The 21,325-nt window shown below is 36.7% G+C and overlaps 1 protein-coding gene across 2 annotated transcripts in view; it reads right to left on the reverse strand.

The window, feature by feature from the left end:
- Window positions 1-21,325, reverse strand: part of VAV3 (vav guanine nucleotide exchange factor 3) — a 329,840-nt gene that overhangs the window by 83,015 nt on the left and 225,500 nt on the right. For both annotated transcript variants that reach the window (XM_019746514.2, XM_019746513.2), the window contains exon 19: window positions 16,566-16,611. In XM_019746514.2, coding sequence (XP_019602073.2) covers window positions 16,566-16,611 — 46 coding nt within the window. The remainder of the gene's footprint in view (window positions 1-16,565; window positions 16,612-21,325) is intronic.

Here is a 21,325-nt window from a genome sequence, read left to right on the forward strand (position 1 = left end):
CTTTCTGAAATCACTGATGCTCCATGCCCTTTGTAAAACCTGAATTACTGAAGAGATGACGCTAGGTGTACCCCAGAGGGGAGGAAAAAGAAGAGTCAACCTTTGGCAAAACCAAAAGAGGAGGAAGGAGAGTCCCCAGATGGAAAAGAAGATGAAGGTCCGTGGTTCCAGAACGCCCAGCAGCTGCTTACTGCTCTGCGGCTTCTCTGGGGAGACAGCAAGACTTCGAAGGCTGCACGGGCACCTAAGAAGGTTGAGCCGGAAACCTCAGACACCCTCCTGAACAGACACAGCCCTGCTCCATATGCAGGACAGGAAGAGACGGTCTTCATACACCAAGTTGGGGATGAAGGTCTCAAGGTTGGAATTAAACTGATTTTAAGAAAAATTTTTAAATGGCTTTGTGTCTTGCACTCCCACATTTATGGCTGAAGTCTTCGCCAGCTACCTTTTGAAGTGTAAGTCATTTTAGAGACAGCTAGCAGCGTCCAGTGTCCTCTAAGACACTCGGGCTGTACCTGGCTTCTTATCCTGATGATGCCACACTAACTGCCCAGCATACTGGCAGCTCTCTTTAAATACTAATCTACAGCCTTTTGGATATTAGAGTTATCTCTATGTATGACACGCTTCTACCATTGTCTCAAGAGAATTGAAAATATTTTACTTTAGAAATAATCCTAGCTAAAACTTATATAGCATTTACCATATGCCAGGACCTGATCTAAGAACTTCACATATATTAACTCATTTAAGCCTCATGAGAATCCTATGAAGTGAATCCTGTCATAATCCTCATTTTCAAGAAGAGGAAGTTAAGGCACAGAGCGGTGAAGTGACTTGAGCAAAATCACAGAGCTGGTAAACAGTGGATACTGGATTGAAATCCTGGCAGTCTAGCTCTGTCATCCACATACCATTCATTTTCCCAAAAGCCTTTCTAAGCAAGGCACGTAGAAACTGGCAGCTGGACGGATGCCTCTAATGGGACTGGGTTCCTAACAGCAGAACAAGGACCAGACCACAGTATCGCCACCAGCCTCCAAGGTCTGGAGCCTGGGCCCTGCCTCTACAGGTGTCAGCTCACCTTCCACACCTGCCCAGATCCTGGATTCCAAAGATGGTGGTGATGACAAGTGATCATTTGTCGTATGAAGTGCATACAAAGAGCCAGACACAGTGTTAACGCTCTACAAATACATTCTCTCAGTTAATCCACACACAGCACTCCTGGAAAGTGGATACCAATTTAACCCCTACTCAAGAGACTACAGACTGAAGCAAAACAGGTTGACCAGCTTCTCGGGGGGCACCGCTAAGGGGCAGAGCTAAGCATTGAGCTGGGCAACGCCAACTACAAAGCCTAATTTCTTAACCACTTATATTGTCTCGCCTCCTACACATTGCATTTAAGAGCATGCCTTATGGGCAACAATACAGGAAATACAATCCAACAAGGTCTCCTCCATATTTGCCTGATGCAATTTTTATGCAAAATAGTGTTCGCAGATTTATAAGGAATATTACCATAATTGAGCGTTGAGAACCTTGACTGACAATCGTTTATGTTATATTATAGGCACACAGACATAACTAACAATAAAGCACAAGATGGAAAAATATAATCAACTTCTATAAATTATTTAAAATACCAAAGTCATGCTCAAACTGTTTTCTACACAAATCCTAATGGCGACATTAAGGGAAAAAACACTGTATAAAGAATAAACAGAAGCAGTATTTATTACATTTAGTTGGGGTCATTTCCTGATATTTTGCTATGATTTTATTACCTAATCGTATTACAATCAAAGCAAAGACACACTAATGAAAGATCTAGCATGTAGTATGGAATGAGCTTCCTTCCTTGCCTGGAACTATAGTGACCCAAGGTTGGCCGGTACTCGGGAGGCCATTTATGTGCTGACTTGCTCCTCCTTCCAAACTGAGGCCCTTCAGAGAAGCCCTTCCCGGGGCTGTCCAATCACCTCCCGGGGTCTCCTCTCATTCAGGACTCAGACTTTCACGCAATTACAAAACTCGCTCTGCCTAGAAGCCCTGACATCAAGGTCAGATGCGTTTTTCCTCTTGAGATGAGCAATTTAGAGGCTTCTTCTTCTTCACTCTAACGAGGGTTATTTCCCCACAGCCTACCTCAGTTCACTTCCTCTCTCTCCTGAGCACCTGGCATGATCCACATCTGAGGCCATCCTGTCTATAACATAAATCTCTGGATAAAACCAACTGATTTAGTAAAGGGCCCTCCTAAGATTCCTCAGTTAGTTTATAAAAACACCTAATGCTTTTACTGGTTAAATTTTTGTAAGTTTTAATAAAACTGTGGTTAAAAGCTCACCGTCAGTGTTTGTAACTTAGATGAACACAGATGCCTGCCTTAAATTCTCAGGGTGGCTCCTTCATCTGTAAAATGGGCATAATATTTACCTCACAGGTTTTCTTGTGACAATTAAAAATAAAGACTATAAAAATTCCAGTATGTGAAGATGAACATCACCCTAATATTCATCCCAGGGTTACTTCACCAAAACGCCAATGGATGTATAAGTCATATATATTAAAAGAATTGAAAGTTGTGCTGCACATGAAATGTGTAGCCTAAGAGAAAAGCAAACCATCAACGTCTCCCTCATTGTGGGGAGAGGAGGATTAACTTAGAGCAAAGTTCCAGGATCTGTTTGTGCAAACAGGAAAGGAGGAAAGTGACAATTCTAGAAAAATTTATTCTCAAAGGAATGTAGGTGGTTTGGTAGGAATCTCTAAGGCTTAATATGAACTTTACATTGTGAGTGAAATTTACAATTAGGACAGTTCCATATTAAATGGAATTTTGGCTTCTAGCTGGCAGTGTCTTATTATGGAGGCATCCTGTAACAGTTCCCAAGCTCCTTATTGCCACCTGTTTATTGGAAATCTGTCCAAGTCTTTTGCAATTAGAGTGTGGTTAGAGTGTGGGGCTCCGGATCTCTAAGGGAGTCAGTGATGACTATGCAGAGAACATCCCCAAAGGGACAAAGTCAAGAGCTGATAAGAAGGTCAAGAAGAACAAAGGAAACAAAGAAAGACCGGTTAGGCCAGTGTTCTTTGACATTGAAGACAGAGAAATTCTTGCTTGCACTTGAATTCTACTTCACCTCACAAAAACCTCCTGCTCGTCTACTATGTGCAAACACTTCTTTCCAGATTGTTTCGGCTTAAAAAAATGGACTAAGCCTGGCTACGTATCCATAGGATCTTGTCTTTAATTTTTACTGTTTTTTTGTTTTGTTTTGTTTTGTTTTTTGGGGGGCGGGAAGCGCGACCCTGCTATTGTTGCTGGACTGTACCTTTGCTTGTCTTCTGTGATTTTCCGAACCTCACAGTTCAATCTCCAATCCTGACTTCAGAATTTTTTGTTCTTTTGGCTTTTAACAATGCTTCTAGGAACAGGGGCCATAGAAATGAACAGGAAAGGGCACATCGCCTAATAGGAACAAGTAAGAAATCAACATGTCTTCCAAAGTGCCTGAAAATTTCACTATGGATCCAGCCCGACCTCGGATACTTGGTAGCCAACACGTGTAAACAAAAGTAGACAGGAACCATCTTTTCTTCTTGCATATCGAGTTGTTGTTGGTTTTCTCTGTTTATGATTGTTTGAATTGGTGCATCTGTTTTCTCACATGTGGTTTGTATTAGTCCCTTTTTATTTAGATTGTCATCACTTTCACCTACTGGCTAAGTGCCATGTTATTCATTAATATTTTATTTGTCAATAATTTTTAAAATTAGGAGACACAAAAATGTAAAGACATAGTTATTTTTTTAAAAAGCTGTAAAATTTCCAGTAAATATTAATTTCAAAAATTGCATAGAGGATGTAATACCTTTGGCTGACCCTTAAATTCCATCAAAATTACTAATCAGCCATATAATTCTAACACTGGGAGGCTACGATATTTGAAAATAATGAAGATTCCACAACTTGGCACTTATTTTTATTTTATTACACTACTCTGTATGTCATGGCTAGGTTCCGTTTTCTGTCTTGCTTAGGGCATTATCTCATTTGTGGCAATTGATAATCCTGTGATCCAGGTAAGGCCACTATTTCCATCCTCAGTTTACATGGAAGAGAAAACTGAAACTATTCACTTGCCCAAAGATTTATACAGAAGCTTGCACTGCAACCTACGTTTTCAAACTTTAAGCCTATACTCCTTCCTACCAGTGAGATAAGAATGTCTGCCACTGCCAGTAATTGGCCATTCACCTTGTACCAAGCACATCTTTGCATGTTATGACCACACAGGCAGGAAGTAACTGAGCCTCTGATTCAGGGACCCAAACTCCACCAATATGCTTTACTGCTATGTACTATGCATGAGCATTCTCAGAGCATGTTAAATTTACATAACATTATCACGAATCAAATAACAGCCAAATTAAAACCTTTTCAGATGAAGATGAGAAATAGGAAAATGAGGGAAGGCTTGCCTTTCTAAAATGTTATTGATAAAAATTGGCAAGAGACATCAAATATGTTTGTTCTTGTGCTTCGATGATGATTAATGAACTCTTTTTGGAGAGGCAAGATCTGCACTTGGCATTACTATTATAAACTTTTCTCATCCCAGTAGCTTCTTTCCCACCTAAAGGTGGGAAAAGTAGTTACATAAGGCAGTGATTAATGAGATAACCACAAATGTTGATTTAGTCCCAGATAGGGATTTTTTTTTTCCGCTCTCAAATCTAATGCTTCACCAAAATTAATTTTAAGTCACACTACAAATAAGAATAAAGTGCCAATTCAAGTTGAAAATACATCATATGCTCAACCTGAGTCCATATGCTTTTTTCCAATTTCTTCCTGTTTTGCTAGAAAAAAGACATCCTTGAACAGTCAGAATCCGAGAAGGTGTTGCCATTTCATTTTTTCAAAACCATTGGCCAGATTCTGTTCTTGGATACTGGCTGAATTTAAATGGAAGATGCATAACTTTTAAAATATGGGATCCCCAAAGCATAGCATTACATTTTTTAAATGGCAAGTTTCTTCCTCTGGGAAGCTATAATATTAGCAATATAATAGCAGGTGGTGGTGGAAAAATACATGAATATTTTCATTTTTCATCCATCTAATCCTGTTAATATGCACTAAACAAATGGAAAGGGAATTCTCTATCCCAAGAAGGAAAGTTCTATCCTGAATTGAATGTGTCACATGATTCCTCTGGGCCATTTAAAATAATAGGAAGCTCGGAGCAAAACTGTCAGTATCTGGACATCCAAAAGCACATTCTCTGACTAGATTAGCAGGACCAATAGGCCAGGTAGGAAACCAAAGCCATTATTCTACCTGTTTGCAACTGGCTCCCCCAAGAAAGACTATTTATTAAACATCTATATTTTCATGGCAACATATAAAACTTCCTAGGTTAGAGCTGTAAACACAGAACTTCCACATTGTTTGGAAACAAAGACACACCTACAGCATCTTTCAAGTAAAATAGAAGATGAAATTTTCTTACTTTGATGAAAAATTATTAAAACTAAAGATCTTTTAAAATAAGAGGTCTAGTCTTAGTCCAGGAACAGCTGTGTAAATTAAGATGAGAAGAGAGTGGTAAAATTAAGGAGGATGGGGATTTGCAAGGGGAAAAGAGAGCAATCGGAGGAGGTTCTAATTTATTAGAACTCAAATGAATATCCACAAAGTATTTTCTCCTCCTACCTCGAAAAAGGCTTGGGAGAAATAATCTTAGTTGGTCATGGTTGACCAAAAAAAAAAAAAAAAAGCCCGATTATAGCAATGTTAAATACTTGCAGCTGTTTGAAATAGCATCCCCTTACTATCTATCAGAGCATATATAGTCACATATTATATACAAGATAACTTATGATCTGAGCCAAATATGTGTATAATGCAGCACAAAAGTAAAAGTACACAATGTAATATGGTTGTTAAACAACATACAAAAAAGGTAAATTTAAATTTTGTAAAATGTCATACTATGAATCCTTAAAAAATATTTTGATGTACATTTTGGAACTGCTCACAGAATTTTAATCTACTACTTAAGCTAAAGGGCATGGGTCAAATGTTATATAAATTAAAGAATAAGACTAGAATAGAAGTAAGTATTTAACAGAATTCAGAAGGGGAGAATTTTCTAAGCATAAAAGCAGCAAGAAAAAGAATCATATATAGACTATCGATAACTATGACCACATGCAAATTTAAAACTTTATATATAAATGACTAATAAGCCAGAAGTATTTTTCAATAAACATGAGAAGGATGATATCATGCATATCATCACAAAAGCACTAAATCTTGACTAGAAAAATGAGCAAGGTATGAATAGATAATTCACAGGAGAACAATACAAATAGCCGATAAACATTAAAAAGCGTCCATAACACCAGAAATCAAGTAAGTTCATATTATGTTATGAAATACTATGGTATGAATAGCAATATATTATTATTTTCTCCTCAAATGACCTAAAGTAAGAAGAACAATATATTGTTAAGTACAAAGGAAGACAATCTCATACATCAATAATAGTGGGGATATGTAATTCAATATAATATTTCTGAAAGGCAATTTGGCAACATACACATATATCTAGAACCTAGGAATTCACACGTTTTTGACCCAGAAATTCGACTTCCATGTCTCCATTCTAAATAATAATAATCAGCTCTGTGGGCAAATATACAAATATTCCTCAAAGTAGTATTTCTAATAATGAAAATGAAAAAGACTACCATCCAACAATAAATGATATTAAAACCATGTCATACATTTTTGAAGACTATTCAATGATTCAAGATACCCTTCACAGTATGGCTCGGATGACCTCCTAAACCAGTCCTAGCTGACCATGTCCCTCCTCTGGTTAAAAGGCTCACTCCGCTCCTGGGCATAAAGTCAAACTTCTTGGTGTGAATTAATAAAGACCTTGCTTTGGTTGCCTCTCAGTTCCCATGCTACACGGCTCTCCCTCTCAGCCCCCAGCGATTCCGTGCTTTCCCCAACTCCAGGCCAGTGCTGGAACTATTCCTTCTGCCTGCAACACTCCGGACTCCATTCATATTCTATTGATGCTCTACTCTTGTCCTGGGTTTCAGTTTAGACATCATTTCCTGATATCACACAACTAAAGTACGTGCCCCTTTTAAGCACAGCCCCTGTACTTCCCTGCTCTCAAATCTTATCGTTGTTCCATAACACGGTATGTCGTGTGAGGGAAAACACATCTTGTCCATCCTTGTAAACTTAACACTGAGCCCGCATACTTGTCAAGCAGGTGAATGAACAAATATGCTCATGAAACAATGTTAAGCGATAAAAGCAGAGTACAAAATTGAAAATACAAACAATTGATAAATATATGGCTACACCACACACACACACACACACACACACACACACACACACACACACGTTTTAGGAAAAAAATGTGTAACAAAATCAAAGAGCGTAAAAGTGATTACATGAGGGAGGTGATACAGACAATTTTTCCAGAAAACTTTTCTATACTTTCTTATAGTTTCTGAAATTTTTAGAACTTTTCGAACTGCAAAACTCTCATTTATCAAAGAAGGTCAAGTGTTATTTTAAAAAGAGAGAGATGTACTGTCTCACCTTCAAATTCATAAAAAAAAAATCGAAACTATATATAAGGATCAAAGATCATAAATGACATGAAAAATACTGACAACAAATTGTGTTTCTGTCACTACTACTAGAGTGAGCCAAAGACTACATTCCAAAATAATCTGAAGGAAGGTTTTCAAAACTGCATGATGTTTAAAAATTATATATTAATTTAAAGTTAAGTCCTTAAAATGGCTTTTTAAAAAAATTCAACTGTTTTCAAGTTTAACATTTAGACTGCCAGAAATCATTCTTTCCATTTCAAAACTGTTAAGTACAGTGAGTTCTGCTGGGTGTCACCGAGTGCCAGCGTCTACAGTTGTTTGTTTCAGAACCTCTCATTAGCTGCCTTATCTTCTGCCAGGGATTCTACCGTTGCTAAGCTTTTATTGTCCAAATTAACTGAAATACTGTAGCAATTTCAGATTAACATTTTCAAAATTAGCAATGCAGAAAATAAAGTCATCCATAAATCTGCTTTATAACTGCAGCCACCGATGAACTATGCAAAACAGACCAGATCACATGGCTAGTGTGCACTGTACTATACAGATAAACTTCAGGAAATAAGTTTTCCTTGGTCCAGAGCTTGGCATAAGTAGGGCACAGAGAAGATCTCTAGAAGAATGAGGTCTCTGGAGCCAAACACTACAATTAAGTCCTGGTACCAGTCAGGTGCTGTGTGACCTTAGGTAAATTACTTTACCTCTCAGAGCTTTGGTTCCCTCCACTGAAAAACAGCAATACCTCCTCTTACAGTTTGTGGCAGACAGACCCTAAAATAAATCCCAGTAATCCCTGCCCCTGGTATTCAAAGCTTGTTTAATCCCCTACCCTGAATGTGGGCAGGACTTATGACTGGTCTCTAGCCAATAGAGATGCAGGGGGATGTCATTTCCATGGTTGTGTTACATAAGATTTTAATTTCCACCCTGTTAGGAAACTATCATCTTCTTGTTTTGCACACGTTGATGAAGCAAGCAGCCATGTTGGGGAGGTCCACAGGACTAAGAACTGAGGACGACCTCTGGTACAAGATGGAATGGAGGCCCTCAGTTCAACAGCCCCAAAGGAACCAAACCAACAAATATTTAAGTGAGTTGGGAAGTGAATCCTTTTCCAGTTGACCCTTCAGAGGAGACAGAGCCCTGGCTAACATCTTCAGCGAGGTATTGTAAGAAATCCAGAAGCAGAGATCCACCTATACCACGCCCGGATTTCTGACCCACAGAAACCCTGAGATCATAAATGTGTGCTGTGTATGCTGCTAAATTTATGGTAATTTGTTGCATAGCAGTAGAAAATTAATTCCAGAGTGTACACATATTAGTAAGAACCATCACCACCTTCATCATTCCCCACGGAGTACTTACCATGTGCTCATTGATAAATGTATTATTATCTCATTTAATCTTCACAATAACAGTAAGAGGTGTGTTTGCTACTATTGCCTCCATTTTAGAGATGATAAAACGGGTTTACCTCCCCAAGATACAACGAGGAAGTGGAGCGGCAGGACACAAACCCAGCTCTATGACCTTGCAGAAGCCTCAGGCAAAACCCTGCACAAGCTGCCTCTGAGATTAAATGCACTGATATGAGTGAAAGTATCTAATACAGACAAAATTAGGAAAGATCCTCCCTTCTCTTTTTTTCCTCATTACTCTTTTATTGCCACAGAGGCAGGTTGTGGCTACATCTTAATGCCTCAAGGGCTGCACTCTCTGCTTCTCCAACATTCTCATCCTGACCGTCCCAGCAGGGAAGGCACCATTCTCCCTACACTCCCCACAAAACATGCTGTGTTAGGTCCTGTTTCCCCAGACCTCTGACCTGATGCGCCAATCGACACTAATATGTAAGTAGGAAACAGTGAACAAAGGCTTATCTTCTTCTAGAAACACAGTACCTGCTTCCAAAGGAGAATATCAATTGGGTATTTTAGGTACAATGGCAGGGTTACAAGAAGCTACTGTGAGACAAGAACACTTGTTTTCTTGGTTTCCGTGCAAACTAGAGCCGTGGGAAGGGATGAGCCTTTGTTGGGAATCTGCCGTTCCCATTTTAGGTATCTCCTTCCAGATTTACCTCTTTTGATACCAGAAGACAAACAGTCGAGCCTAAAAATGGGGAAAGAACAAGGCAGGAGAGGTAGAAAATGCAGCCGCAGCACGCCCAGGGAGGCAAATGTCTGAAACTCAAACACAGTAACAGATGCACATAACAGTCTGTTCACACCAAGCTTCTCCTTCCCCTATTTCTTTGTGAACATAGCTCTTCTCTGTTACACCAAACAAATGTCATGTGAACAGACCGGGTCAGCCCCGCTCCCCGTTTTGGAAGTGGGCACAGCAGGCAGATTAACCAATCCGAGGGTACCCTGGTTGCAGCCATTGCCTCAGAGACGAGCAGATGGTTTCGGCCAGGCCTTTTAAAGACCTCCTTGGGATTTTTTGCTAGATTTACTGGGAAACGGGCGTTCTCTTTTCTCTCAAATTATTAGCTGTGGGACAATGTACACGGAGAGTTGCTCATGGTCAACTTTGCCACCAAATGAGACAAACCTACCTGAGGTGCCTGTTGACAGGAAACCAACAGGGTAGAAAGAAGAACTGAGACGCAGGGGCAAATGGAACCCTGATATCATTTGAGCTTTGGAGCCAACTCTGCCTGAAGCCAAAACACTTTGGACTGACTTCTTAAGTCAGTAAATCCCTCAGTCTTTCTTCTTTTTTTCTTACACCAGTTTGAAACGGGTTTATGTCACTTGACGAACAAAAGCATACTGGGTGATACAGAAATGAGCTGACCCACACCTAGTAACAGACGGATAACTTTAATATCTGTAATTCTATGTAAATTTACTTTCACTGATGTACTTCTTGGGTATTTTGTCTCCTTGTCTTGCGTCGTTCTTTAGTTCACAAAGAATTCTCCCTCATCAGACTTCCTACTCAACTACACTGCTCAAAACGTACACCACACCCTCTGGGGCTTCATCATATGCTGCATAGTATTACCGTGTTTCCCCGAAAATAAGACCTAGCCAGACAATCAGCTTTAATGCGCCTTTTGGAGCAAAAATTAATATAAGACCTGGTATTATATTATATTGCATTATATAAGACCCGGTCTTATATTATAGTAAAATAAGACCGGGTCTTATATTAACTTTTGCTCCAAAAGATGTATTAGAGCTGATTGTCCGGCTAGGTCTTATTTTCAGGGAAACACGGTATTATTTGACATGTGTTTACATATCTTATCTTTCCAACAAAATTCCAAGTTCCTCAAAGATAGGGAAACCTCTTTATATTTCTAATATCTATGCAGGAAAAAAATGGGTCTCGAAAGAAAAATTATCTGTAAAAAAAGCCCACAAAATTCTTTTAAGAACCTAACAAACTTTTCTTTTCATTCAAATTAAAATTTTAAAAATCAACTTGATTTAAATGCACTGAAAGATAAATAATTGCCAATGAGTCATTTTGACAGAAATTCCACACATGGTACCCCAATGCTCTAATTACTTTCATAACCATTCTCAGTATTTGCATCTAGAACTACTGTATTGTAAGATTATAAAAAATTATGATATTAAGAATTACCTTCTCAATGTCCTCTTTCTCAGTATTCGTTGGACATTACTTGTATCAAATACTGTTATTTGAAGCCAATAGTTTTGACTCAACTGATTCCTTGTATTTACCTTAGTTCAGACCAAGTTGATTTGATTCTCAGAGGTTGTGGGCCCATAAGAAATTTGTGAAGTTTCTTTGTCTACTTAGCATACATGGCATGCTCTTTTTCTTCTGAAATGGAATAGTATTTAACTACTAGGCCAAACATATAGCAGAGGAAGCTAGGCCATACTTGACCTTCCAAATAAGGAATGTTTTATTGATGATTAATTTTCAAAGCAGTTCACCAAGTTTGAGACTTCCTTTGCAGAATTTTTTCCTAAAATTGTATAGATACATACTTTTTTCTAGAGGTATAATTACTATAACAGAAATTATGAGTTAGAACTGCATAAATGACCCAGAAGTAGGTTCTGTATGTAACACTGCAAATGTTTCATTTCAACTATCACATTATTGATGCCATATTTCCCACCTAACGCATCCCTGGTTATGTCTTCAAATACTCGCCTTGCCGTCATTTGTCTGCTGGAGGTACCTGAGCAGTGGAAAGACTGGCGTGGCAAGGTGTGGCTACACCTGCCAGACAACAGCAATAGTGACCCTTTGTGAACTCAGAATGAGGCTTTAAAGGGAGAAATAAATCCTCCCCAAACCAAAAAAGAGGTGAGTGAGGGACTGTGAAGTACATTTCAAAATCTGTCATCATGGCAAGGGAATTAAAAAGGTAGCCCTGAAAATAATGACAAGGGGATCAACTGCCTTAGTGCAAAACTTGTCTTATTGTCCACAGTTTAATGGAAGCTTGAGAACAAATCAGCTATTTTAAAACCCAGAGCAGGCTCCCCAGCACTTGTCCACAGCTTGGATTTCTCATTTCTTCGTGATGAATCTTAATCATTAGTTTCTATTGTCCCAGTTTTTTCAAGCTCATTCTTTCAATGTGAAACATATTTTTACACATTTATAATTATGCTCTCAATATTTAGATTAGGATTTATATTTGATGAGAAATTAGTTTTAGAGGTGACAGAAAAGACAAAAGTAGGTTTGACTGATTAATATGGGAACAGTATGATCTACGGCTACTTTATTACTTATTTATTGTAGACAAAAGCTCATTTACTAAAACCTTCAAGAATGTACATTTGTCTCCTCAAAAAAAAGACCAAAAAAAGAAAAAAAACAGACAAGAATGAAATGTATTTTCAGATCAGTGATTTTAAAAAATCCCAGGTTGGTATTTTTCTCCTCAATGTTTTCTATTTGGAAACTAAAAATACAAACCGTATCTACTGAGTAAATTGGCATTTGTTTAAAAGCATATCTAAAAGAAATCAACAATTCTGTTTAGATTTGAAATCAGTTTTTCAATCCTTTGAAATTAAAACAGTAACATAAATTGCAATTCAGTACAATAAACCAGCATAACAAAATTTTTATTTATATAAATGAAAACATATAGACCATCCAGGTAAAAGTAATTTGAGCCTACACTTGCGTCTGTCTTTTCCAATTTCTTTTCTTTTTGTACATACTACATAATTAGATCTTTTTATAAGTTTATCAGACTACTCACTAATTGTTTTTATGACACCATGCCATACCATAGTGAATCCATATATAAAAGAGTATATTAATATATTAAAGTATTTTAATATGTACATACATATGCATGCATTTATGCACTCAAGACTTGTGTCTGTGTCTACCACTTCCTTGGGCAGAATATAAATTCCTTGTGGAGAGGAGCCATGTTTTATAATTAATGACATTGCTGGTGTTTACTGGTCTATCAGACACAAAGTTGATAATGAAAAGAAAGATTTCTTGAATTTATTTTTTCATACAAGAACAAACAGAAATGACATTGCATATCAATTCTATCTACCTGAAAGAGAAAGTGACCATCTTTGAAGATATCTCTACTAAGAAACAGTAAGACATCTCTTCAGTAAATAAGACAGTGTTTCTGAGCCAGGTTTCTCTTTGTAATCAAGAGTTTTACAATGAGCACATGAGAAGCAAGAACACAGAAAGAACTCTTATCAATTTAACCATTCTCTGCTCATTTACTATTCAAGGTTATCACAAATCACATGAGTAACCTAAGATCAGAAAGAGATGAGGTACCTGAATATTTCCATTTACTTCATCTAATCTTTAGGCAGCACAACAGAGAACAATGTCCTGAATTTTTTAAAAGCTAGTAACTCTGGACTTAAATACAAGATGAATGAGTCGCACAAATATAAGATAATTTCGTAATCATCTAAAAACATGGATTTGATTAAAAGAACACATATTCTGGTATACAGCTTTGCTGCATGCAAACTAAAATAAATCTTGTATTTCCTATACTCAGACGGAAGGAAATTTTTAAAGCTCAGTATTAAAATTTAATTGGTAACTTTGACCTTGAATGCCACTTTAGGTGAAAAATATTATCCCAGTGCTCAGATTTTCTTGAGATTTATGATCTCATGTTCTTGAAAAAGGCCTAGCATCTCCATGTTCCTGAAATAATTGATCTGTCTCTTACAAGTGTTATTTTCCTGAAACTAACATCTGTCTCAGGAAGAAAAGTACAAACTGATGAAAATTACCTTGCTATATTTAAAAAATCCAAAAGAGCTACCGAAATTTGCATTTAACATATTACTATATTTATAAAAACAGTCAAGATCATAAATTGATAAATTAACACACAACAGAAGACAAGAAAATCTAAACTAAATTGCACAGCCATTTGCAAATATCGTCTATAAAGAGTAACTGCAATCATTAATAAAGAGTGAATGTTTTAAATATGTTAACAAGCCACATTGCAAAGCTACAGCTGACATCTTTCTTGGTTTGAAAAGAATTCCACAACACACTGTATCTGTTTTCCAACTTGTGAGTTTTTCCTTTCTTTTTTTCTTTATTACATTCACAAATACTACTAAATTCAAAAATTTAGAACCACCACTGTTGATGGTATCTCTTCTTAAAGATAAGCAAAATACCACAGAAACCATTAGATAAGCAGCAAATAATGGCAAACCTGAAAATGACTGTGAGTATATGACTTCTAGCTTCAATGGAAATTCAGCATGAAATTCTGGGTTTGTTTGAAAAGAAATAACTAGCAAATATTATTGATTCTCCTACACATGACAAAATGTCTAATATTAAATAGCATGCTCTACCACAAAGCAATTATTGTAATAATCACCACCTCTTGGAATTTACTACATATTGGCACAGTTATAAGTACTTTACACGTAGCAACTCATGTAATGCTCACAGCAACTTTGTAACTAGGTACTGTTATTATTCTCCTTTTACAAATGATGAAATTACAGTACAGAGAGCATACAAATTGCCCAAGATCAACTGCAAGTAAACAGCTAAACTGGGTCTCCAGCCCATCCAATATGGCTCAGAGCCATGCTTACTACAGCTAGATTATTCCATATTCCATCAGTACATTGGTCCACTTTGTCCACAGGAAGAATTGAAAAAGCAAGCAACTCAATGCATACAGAAAGTTATAGTCATTCATTAATTCATTTAGAAATATTTATTAAGCACCTGATACTCAAAGAACTATGTGCATTAAGTACTTTTCCAAAACAAAAGGTCTACGGAGAAGATATATAACTCGTGTGTGTGTGTGTGTGTGTGTGTGTACACAGATATATAATTATCAACATAACATACAACACTACATTTTTTATATTTGTAACTTTACTCTTCATTAAGTCTCCCATGATCTTTGGACAAATAGGAATATCAGAAGAGTTAATAGCTATACAAAGCCATCACCTATAGGATAGAGGATGAACTATTTTATTATTGGTCTACTTGCCGTACTTATAATCTATAAATTCACTATACCTCCCTTTAAATAATCTAAGGGCTCCTAAAAATTTGGGCTACATATAAAGAAATTTTTAATAGTCAAATGTGTTCCTACTGACACACCATAAATATGGAAATGCACTTCCCTGGAAAAAAATGGATTGAATGAAAATGCTCACAGAGAGAAAATATTTTTAAAATAACATTTATAAGGGATAATTTTTTTAAGAACAGAAAAACTACAACTCACACAAAATAAGAAAAAAAACGATGTTCACGGTTATACACTCCTATTGAACAGAACAGAAGTCACTTCTACATGTTATTGCAGAATACTTTGCAAAGAGTATTGTCTTGGGAAAGTTGGAACTATTAAAAAGTAAACCAGAACCTTATTATTTTTTTTAATGGCCTCAATTTTGTTCTGTAGTTAAAACATTTTAACTGATCTCAGGACACAAGTGAGGCAATTTCTAGCCAGAGGCAGCAAAGCACCTATAAATCTTTTCAAACAGCTCGTAAACTACCATGGCTGCGATGGGTGTGGATTGTTAAAAGTTATAATGCTTTGAAAGCTAAACTTTACAATGAGGTGAACACTGTTTATGATGAGAAAACAAAACACATAATCCAGATTATTTTCCAGCAAGACTACTCTGTATTTCATGTTCCACTTGATTTATTACCAAGCTCATATATTTGGAATCCTTTAGTCATGAATACCTTTTACCCACAATACTATGAGCATAGATTATACATAACAAATCTTTAGTGATTAAACTATGGAAGGCATTGCTTAACGGATGAAAAAATAATTACACTAAAATAATGATAGGGCAAACCTCATGATGTTAAACAGAACACAACTGAATGCTCTCTGCAGACCAACAATTGGTCTCCAGAGAGAATACTTGTTCACCAAGTCCTTAAGTTCATTTTTCCATTATAAAATAGCTTACATGCAGGATGAAGAAAAGCATTTTTCCAAATGGGGAGGGGACCGAAGCTGTCTGGCTATGAATCCCCCCACCTCCTTAGAAAATGCTAATGTTTAAGTGCCAGTTTGCTTGTTGATTTTTCTTTCCAGATTTGGGAGGGAACAGGGGAAGTTTGTTGGATATGTTAGCATTAACGAGGTACCCTGAGGCTATTCAGTAAAGCAAATAACCTGCTCCACTGCTGACTGTGGAAAGAATGGGGTACTGAGGGTTACCCACCACGTGACCCTGTCCTGAGAAGGAAGTACTGTCAGGTAAATGATTGACACATTAGACTGTCACCTCCTGGTCACATATTATATACCAAACTGTGAGGAACAAAGGCTAATAGTCTGCCTGACTTTCTACAGCAATTCCCATATACTTTCATCATCATTTAACTAAATCGTAATTATAGAAGCATAACCAGAAACACACCTGGATCGGCCTGTCGGGGGTTCCTTCGGAGACCATTGGTCCGTTTCTGTGCAGAAAGGGAAAACAAAGACTTTGTATTATTAAATTGTATTACTTTGTGACACTTTAGAAGGCCAATGAATGTTGCACTTTTTCCATTTCAAAGTATGACTACCATGTTTCCCCACAAATAAGACCTATTATAAAAACAAACTTTGGAACCAAATGTTTTGATCAAATTTACCGTGTTTCCCCCAAAATAAGACCTAACCGGACCATCAGCTCTCATGCGTCTTTTGGAGCAAAAATTAATATAAGAGCTGGTCTTACATTATAGTATTATATAAGACCCGGTCTTATATTAAAATAAGACCGGGTCTTACATTAATTTTTGCTCCAAAAGACGCATGAGAGCTGATGGTCCAGCTAGGTCTTATTTTGGGGGAAACATGGTAAATTTGATCAAAACATTTGGTTCCAAAGTTTGTTTTTATAATTTAACCTTTTTGTTTCACTAATAAGTCTTCCACTTGAATATCATTACATTTGATAAGTCGTTGGTATAACACTATGGGAAAGAAATATCTTCATTTGCCATCTGTGGGTATTATTACTCATTTTTTTGTTTGTTTTTGAAGTCATAATGACTACACGAATTACGAGAACAAAGGCCAGGCAGACAGCCTTGGTTGGAAAATGCTCCGAGCAAAGACATATGATCTCCAAAACTCTACCTCAGCTATTTCTGAAGCCTGACAAATCAGAGACTGGAGCAGGTATAAAACCTCAAAACAAAGATCTCCAGCTCTGATTTTAGCAAACATTTAAATGAGAATGATGTTTTAATAATGGATCAGTTGTATCTGAATTCTTTAAGAAATCAAACAAAGCATGCAGCTTGGAAACCAGGAAAGCAAATTCTTATTATAGAAAAGGAATCCATAAGAAAAATCGTACATTACAAAAATTATAGAAAAGATGCAAAAGAGATTTTCAACTTTTGAAAATGCATGGTGACACGTTAAGTTTCACAAATATTACATTAATGCCTACCTAGTAACTATGGTAATCTCATTAATTAATAAGGACTAGATTTCTACTTTTTATTGTAAAAATAAAAATTGGATGAAATGCTAAGTCTACAACAAGCATATAATTCATATTTCCCCAAAACAATTTTCTTTCTATGTGTGGGAGAGTTTCTGCCTGTGTGTAGACTCAGTTTCATTCAGAGCCCATTTGGCTTTACTAAGCACATATGAGCTGTGGGTTTTTCATTAGGCTGCCTTCTGTGTTCATTCATAAGTTAAATGGGTGAAATGACCCCTATAGCCTTCCAAAGGGCCTCAGCGTCATATTTAGCAGATTTTCAGGGTTCTCAAGTAAAAGCAAATTGGAGAAAGTTTTAAAATATAATTTTTCTTTTTAACTCAACTACTTTCCAAATGGATTTGTGGAAGGCTAACATGATCATTAAAATCAGCAATGAAGCTATGTTGAACAAGATGGTAGCTGTATTGGAAAAAGTAGTGGTAAAGAGAGCCCTTGTGAGTAAGGCGAAGAAAATGTAGCTCTGGGCTTCTTGGTAGCCGAGGCACAATAAAGAGAAGCATGGTGAGTTACAAATTCCTATCTAATAATTTAGAAGAAAACTGCTTTCCAAGAAAAACTCTTTTCTACCTGAAATTGTATGAACATTTTTGGAGCTCTCTATATAAAGGACAATGACACAACTGACAATATGTTCTATGTAATGATGGATATTTCGTTGCTACGTTTACTTCCTACCTAGCCCTCCACCTTCTTAATGTCCAACAGAAGCTGTCTTTCTACTGCTCTTATACCACCTACTATCAAAGTGCTTGGAAGGCAAGAAAGAAATCCAACCTTTGGTTCTTATTCCTGAACTAGTACTATGTAAATACTATAAACTTAGAATGTGAAAAACAACATTTGAGTTCACAAGCAGATCTATATTACCTTAGAATTTAAGATCAAAACAGGGAACACAGTGCAATAATTAAGAGTATGAATTCTAGAATCAGACTGCTTAAGTTCAAATTCAGAGCCTGTACTTGGCACCTGTTTGATCGTGAGTTAATTAAGTCTTTGTGCCCGTTGGGGATCCCCAATTTCCAATGGGGATAATATTCCCATTGGGGATAATAATAGCACCTACTTCATAGCATTTGTGATGAGAATTAAATGCGTTAATTTATATTAAGTGCTTGGAAGAGTTTCTGATACATAGTGAGGATTATTAAGTAATAGCTTATCATTGTTATTATTGTCATTATTATTATTAACTTCATGGTATTTGGAATATTTAAATTCACATAGAGGAAAATTATTTCTACTAAATTATTGCCCTACTGCTTATGTTTTAGGTTCTTAATCCAGAAATTCTTTGAAAATCAGTGACCCTGAAACAAAAACTTTTCAAAAGGAAGAGTGGGAAGTGGAACAAAATACAAGCTGGTTACATTTTTTAAAAAGGAGGGGGGTAGGCAATTTCTGCTACTTAGACCAAGTGCATTTGGAGAGTCTGAAATTTTTTCTACTTTAAAAGCACCTAAAAGTATTTTATATTGTAAAAAACTAGAAATGTTTGGCAGAACATATTTAAACCTACTTCCTTCCCCCCTGAATATTCTCAAAAGCCTGGGACAGAGCTGGACAAGACTTTGTACCCCAGCCAGCAGAGGAGGGCACCGCTAGTGGGCAGTCACAGTCCCATGAGAGCAGGTGAATCAGTCTTCAGACCCTTCTTGATCTCTTTTGATCTGCCTAGAAGCGGAGAACAAACAACCACCACCAACCAACCTAATTTATATCTTGATTCATTACCTATTACCTTGTCTTTCTCTAAAAGAAATACCTTTATCGTCCAAGACTCTCTCTTCTTGCCTCTTTGGGGTGAAACCTAATTCTGTCTGTTGATTTTACCAACAAAACAAGCAGAGCTTCATTTGCTATATTGAACAGGCTTTGGTTCCTCTACCTTTTCTAAAGGTAGAGAAACCTACATTAGGGAATACATTTAACATAGGTATGTATTAAATAGGTGTGGAATGATAACAGTGTTTCCTGGAGCTAGGGGTGGCTTCTGAAGGGCCACTCCAGCATGGGATGTGAAGTGAATATCCCAGATGTGGTCAAGGAGACCCATGGGTCCCATGGCCACTGAAAACGGACCTACCTTAAGAATGAGGTATAAAATTAAAACTGAAAAATTCACAATCATGGCTACTGATAGGGGAACACAATAGGACTACAAACTGGTACGTGGAGGAGAAGAAGATCTTCAAGGCGGGGAAAATAAAAGTCACAGAACTTACAGAAGGGCTTTGATTACTTCTGGGAAGACTCCTGAGCATCATAAAGTATCTGCCAGGGAGAGTAAAAGCACCTTCCATACAGTCTTGGTGGAGAGTATGGAGTGAATAATGGTCCTTAACATCCATTTGCTACACTTCTCCCTTAAACCAAGCTAAACTTTCCAGATAAATTGGCCAATCTAAGAGCTTACTATAATTATCCACCCAAAGTAGAGATTATTAGCAGAATCACACATTAAATAAAAATTACGCTTATTATATTCAAAAGTTAAGCTAGTCATTAAAACACCGATGCTACATTAAAAAAAAAAAATCAACATGAAAATTAATTCTTTTCATCAAAGACTTGCATGTAATTTTTAAGAGTATAAAAATACCTGGAGAGAATTATTTAGTATCCTGTGAAAATTATTAACCACTTCTTAATAGCACACTTTCTTTCTGTAAATACAAGCCACTTCACATTACTTAAATATAATCAAGTGACATCGTCTTCTCCTGGAAAAACAAATCTATATTTAACAGTATAAATGTAAGGTAACACTGAGTTAAAGTTCACAGCTCTACAAGGAAACCTGTCTCAATAATCTAATAACAGCAAGAAGGCTGCTTTCCAAGATCTTCTTTGGCGCTTCTGGCACAATCCTTATAGGCCTGGTGAAAAAAATCTTACCTTTTTGACTAAACACTAAAAGAAATTTTACATTATTTTAGCCCTAGAAGAACTCATGCAGCCTATTTTAAAATTATTACTCTCTTGTTATGCATTCCTTGATCTAGAGTCTAGATTCTAAAATACAGTCAACTGATACACGAAGAGGTGTGCACATAAATTTCCTCACGTCACACTCTTGATATCCTATATGAAAAAATTATGTGCTTATGCGAAAGAATAGGAAAAAATTACTTATTTGACATCTTGCTTTACTTTTTAAATTATTTTTACCAACAATATAAGCGCCAGCCTATTAAACACATACTAATATTGCACCACTCTTAATGAGATATAATTGTTATGTGTTAAAATAACTTGGCATAGAATGTTTTTGTCATTCTTTTATTCTGATGTTCTCAGATCACTGAGAATTTGGTTCACATAACGAATCATACATATTTTACATTTTAATTTTCTTTGCTGACATTCTTTTTTTGGAAGTAAGATAAAAAATTTGTTCTTTTTGGTTGAAGGACAAGGCAATGGTTGTCTGGAATTGGCCATATTTTTCATTCTTTCATATTTTTTTAAAAAATAGCTTTATTTTAAGCGGTGACAGGGATCACATACTCCTAAGCCATTCGACCTTAGACTCTGTGTGAAACTAAAAGGACATGTTATCAGATCTCGATTTGGTCAGTAAGACATGATACAAATTATATGTGTGTTCAGATGGAAAACTACCAGAAACATGAAATCACATCCTTAGATGAGCCATGTCAGAACTT

The sequence above is a fragment of the Rhinolophus sinicus genome, linkage group LG14 (genome assembly GCF_036562045.2).
Source record: "Rhinolophus sinicus isolate RSC01 linkage group LG14, ASM3656204v1, whole genome shotgun sequence".
NCBI classification, from domain to species: domain Eukaryota; kingdom Metazoa; phylum Chordata; class Mammalia; order Chiroptera; family Rhinolophidae; genus Rhinolophus; species Rhinolophus sinicus.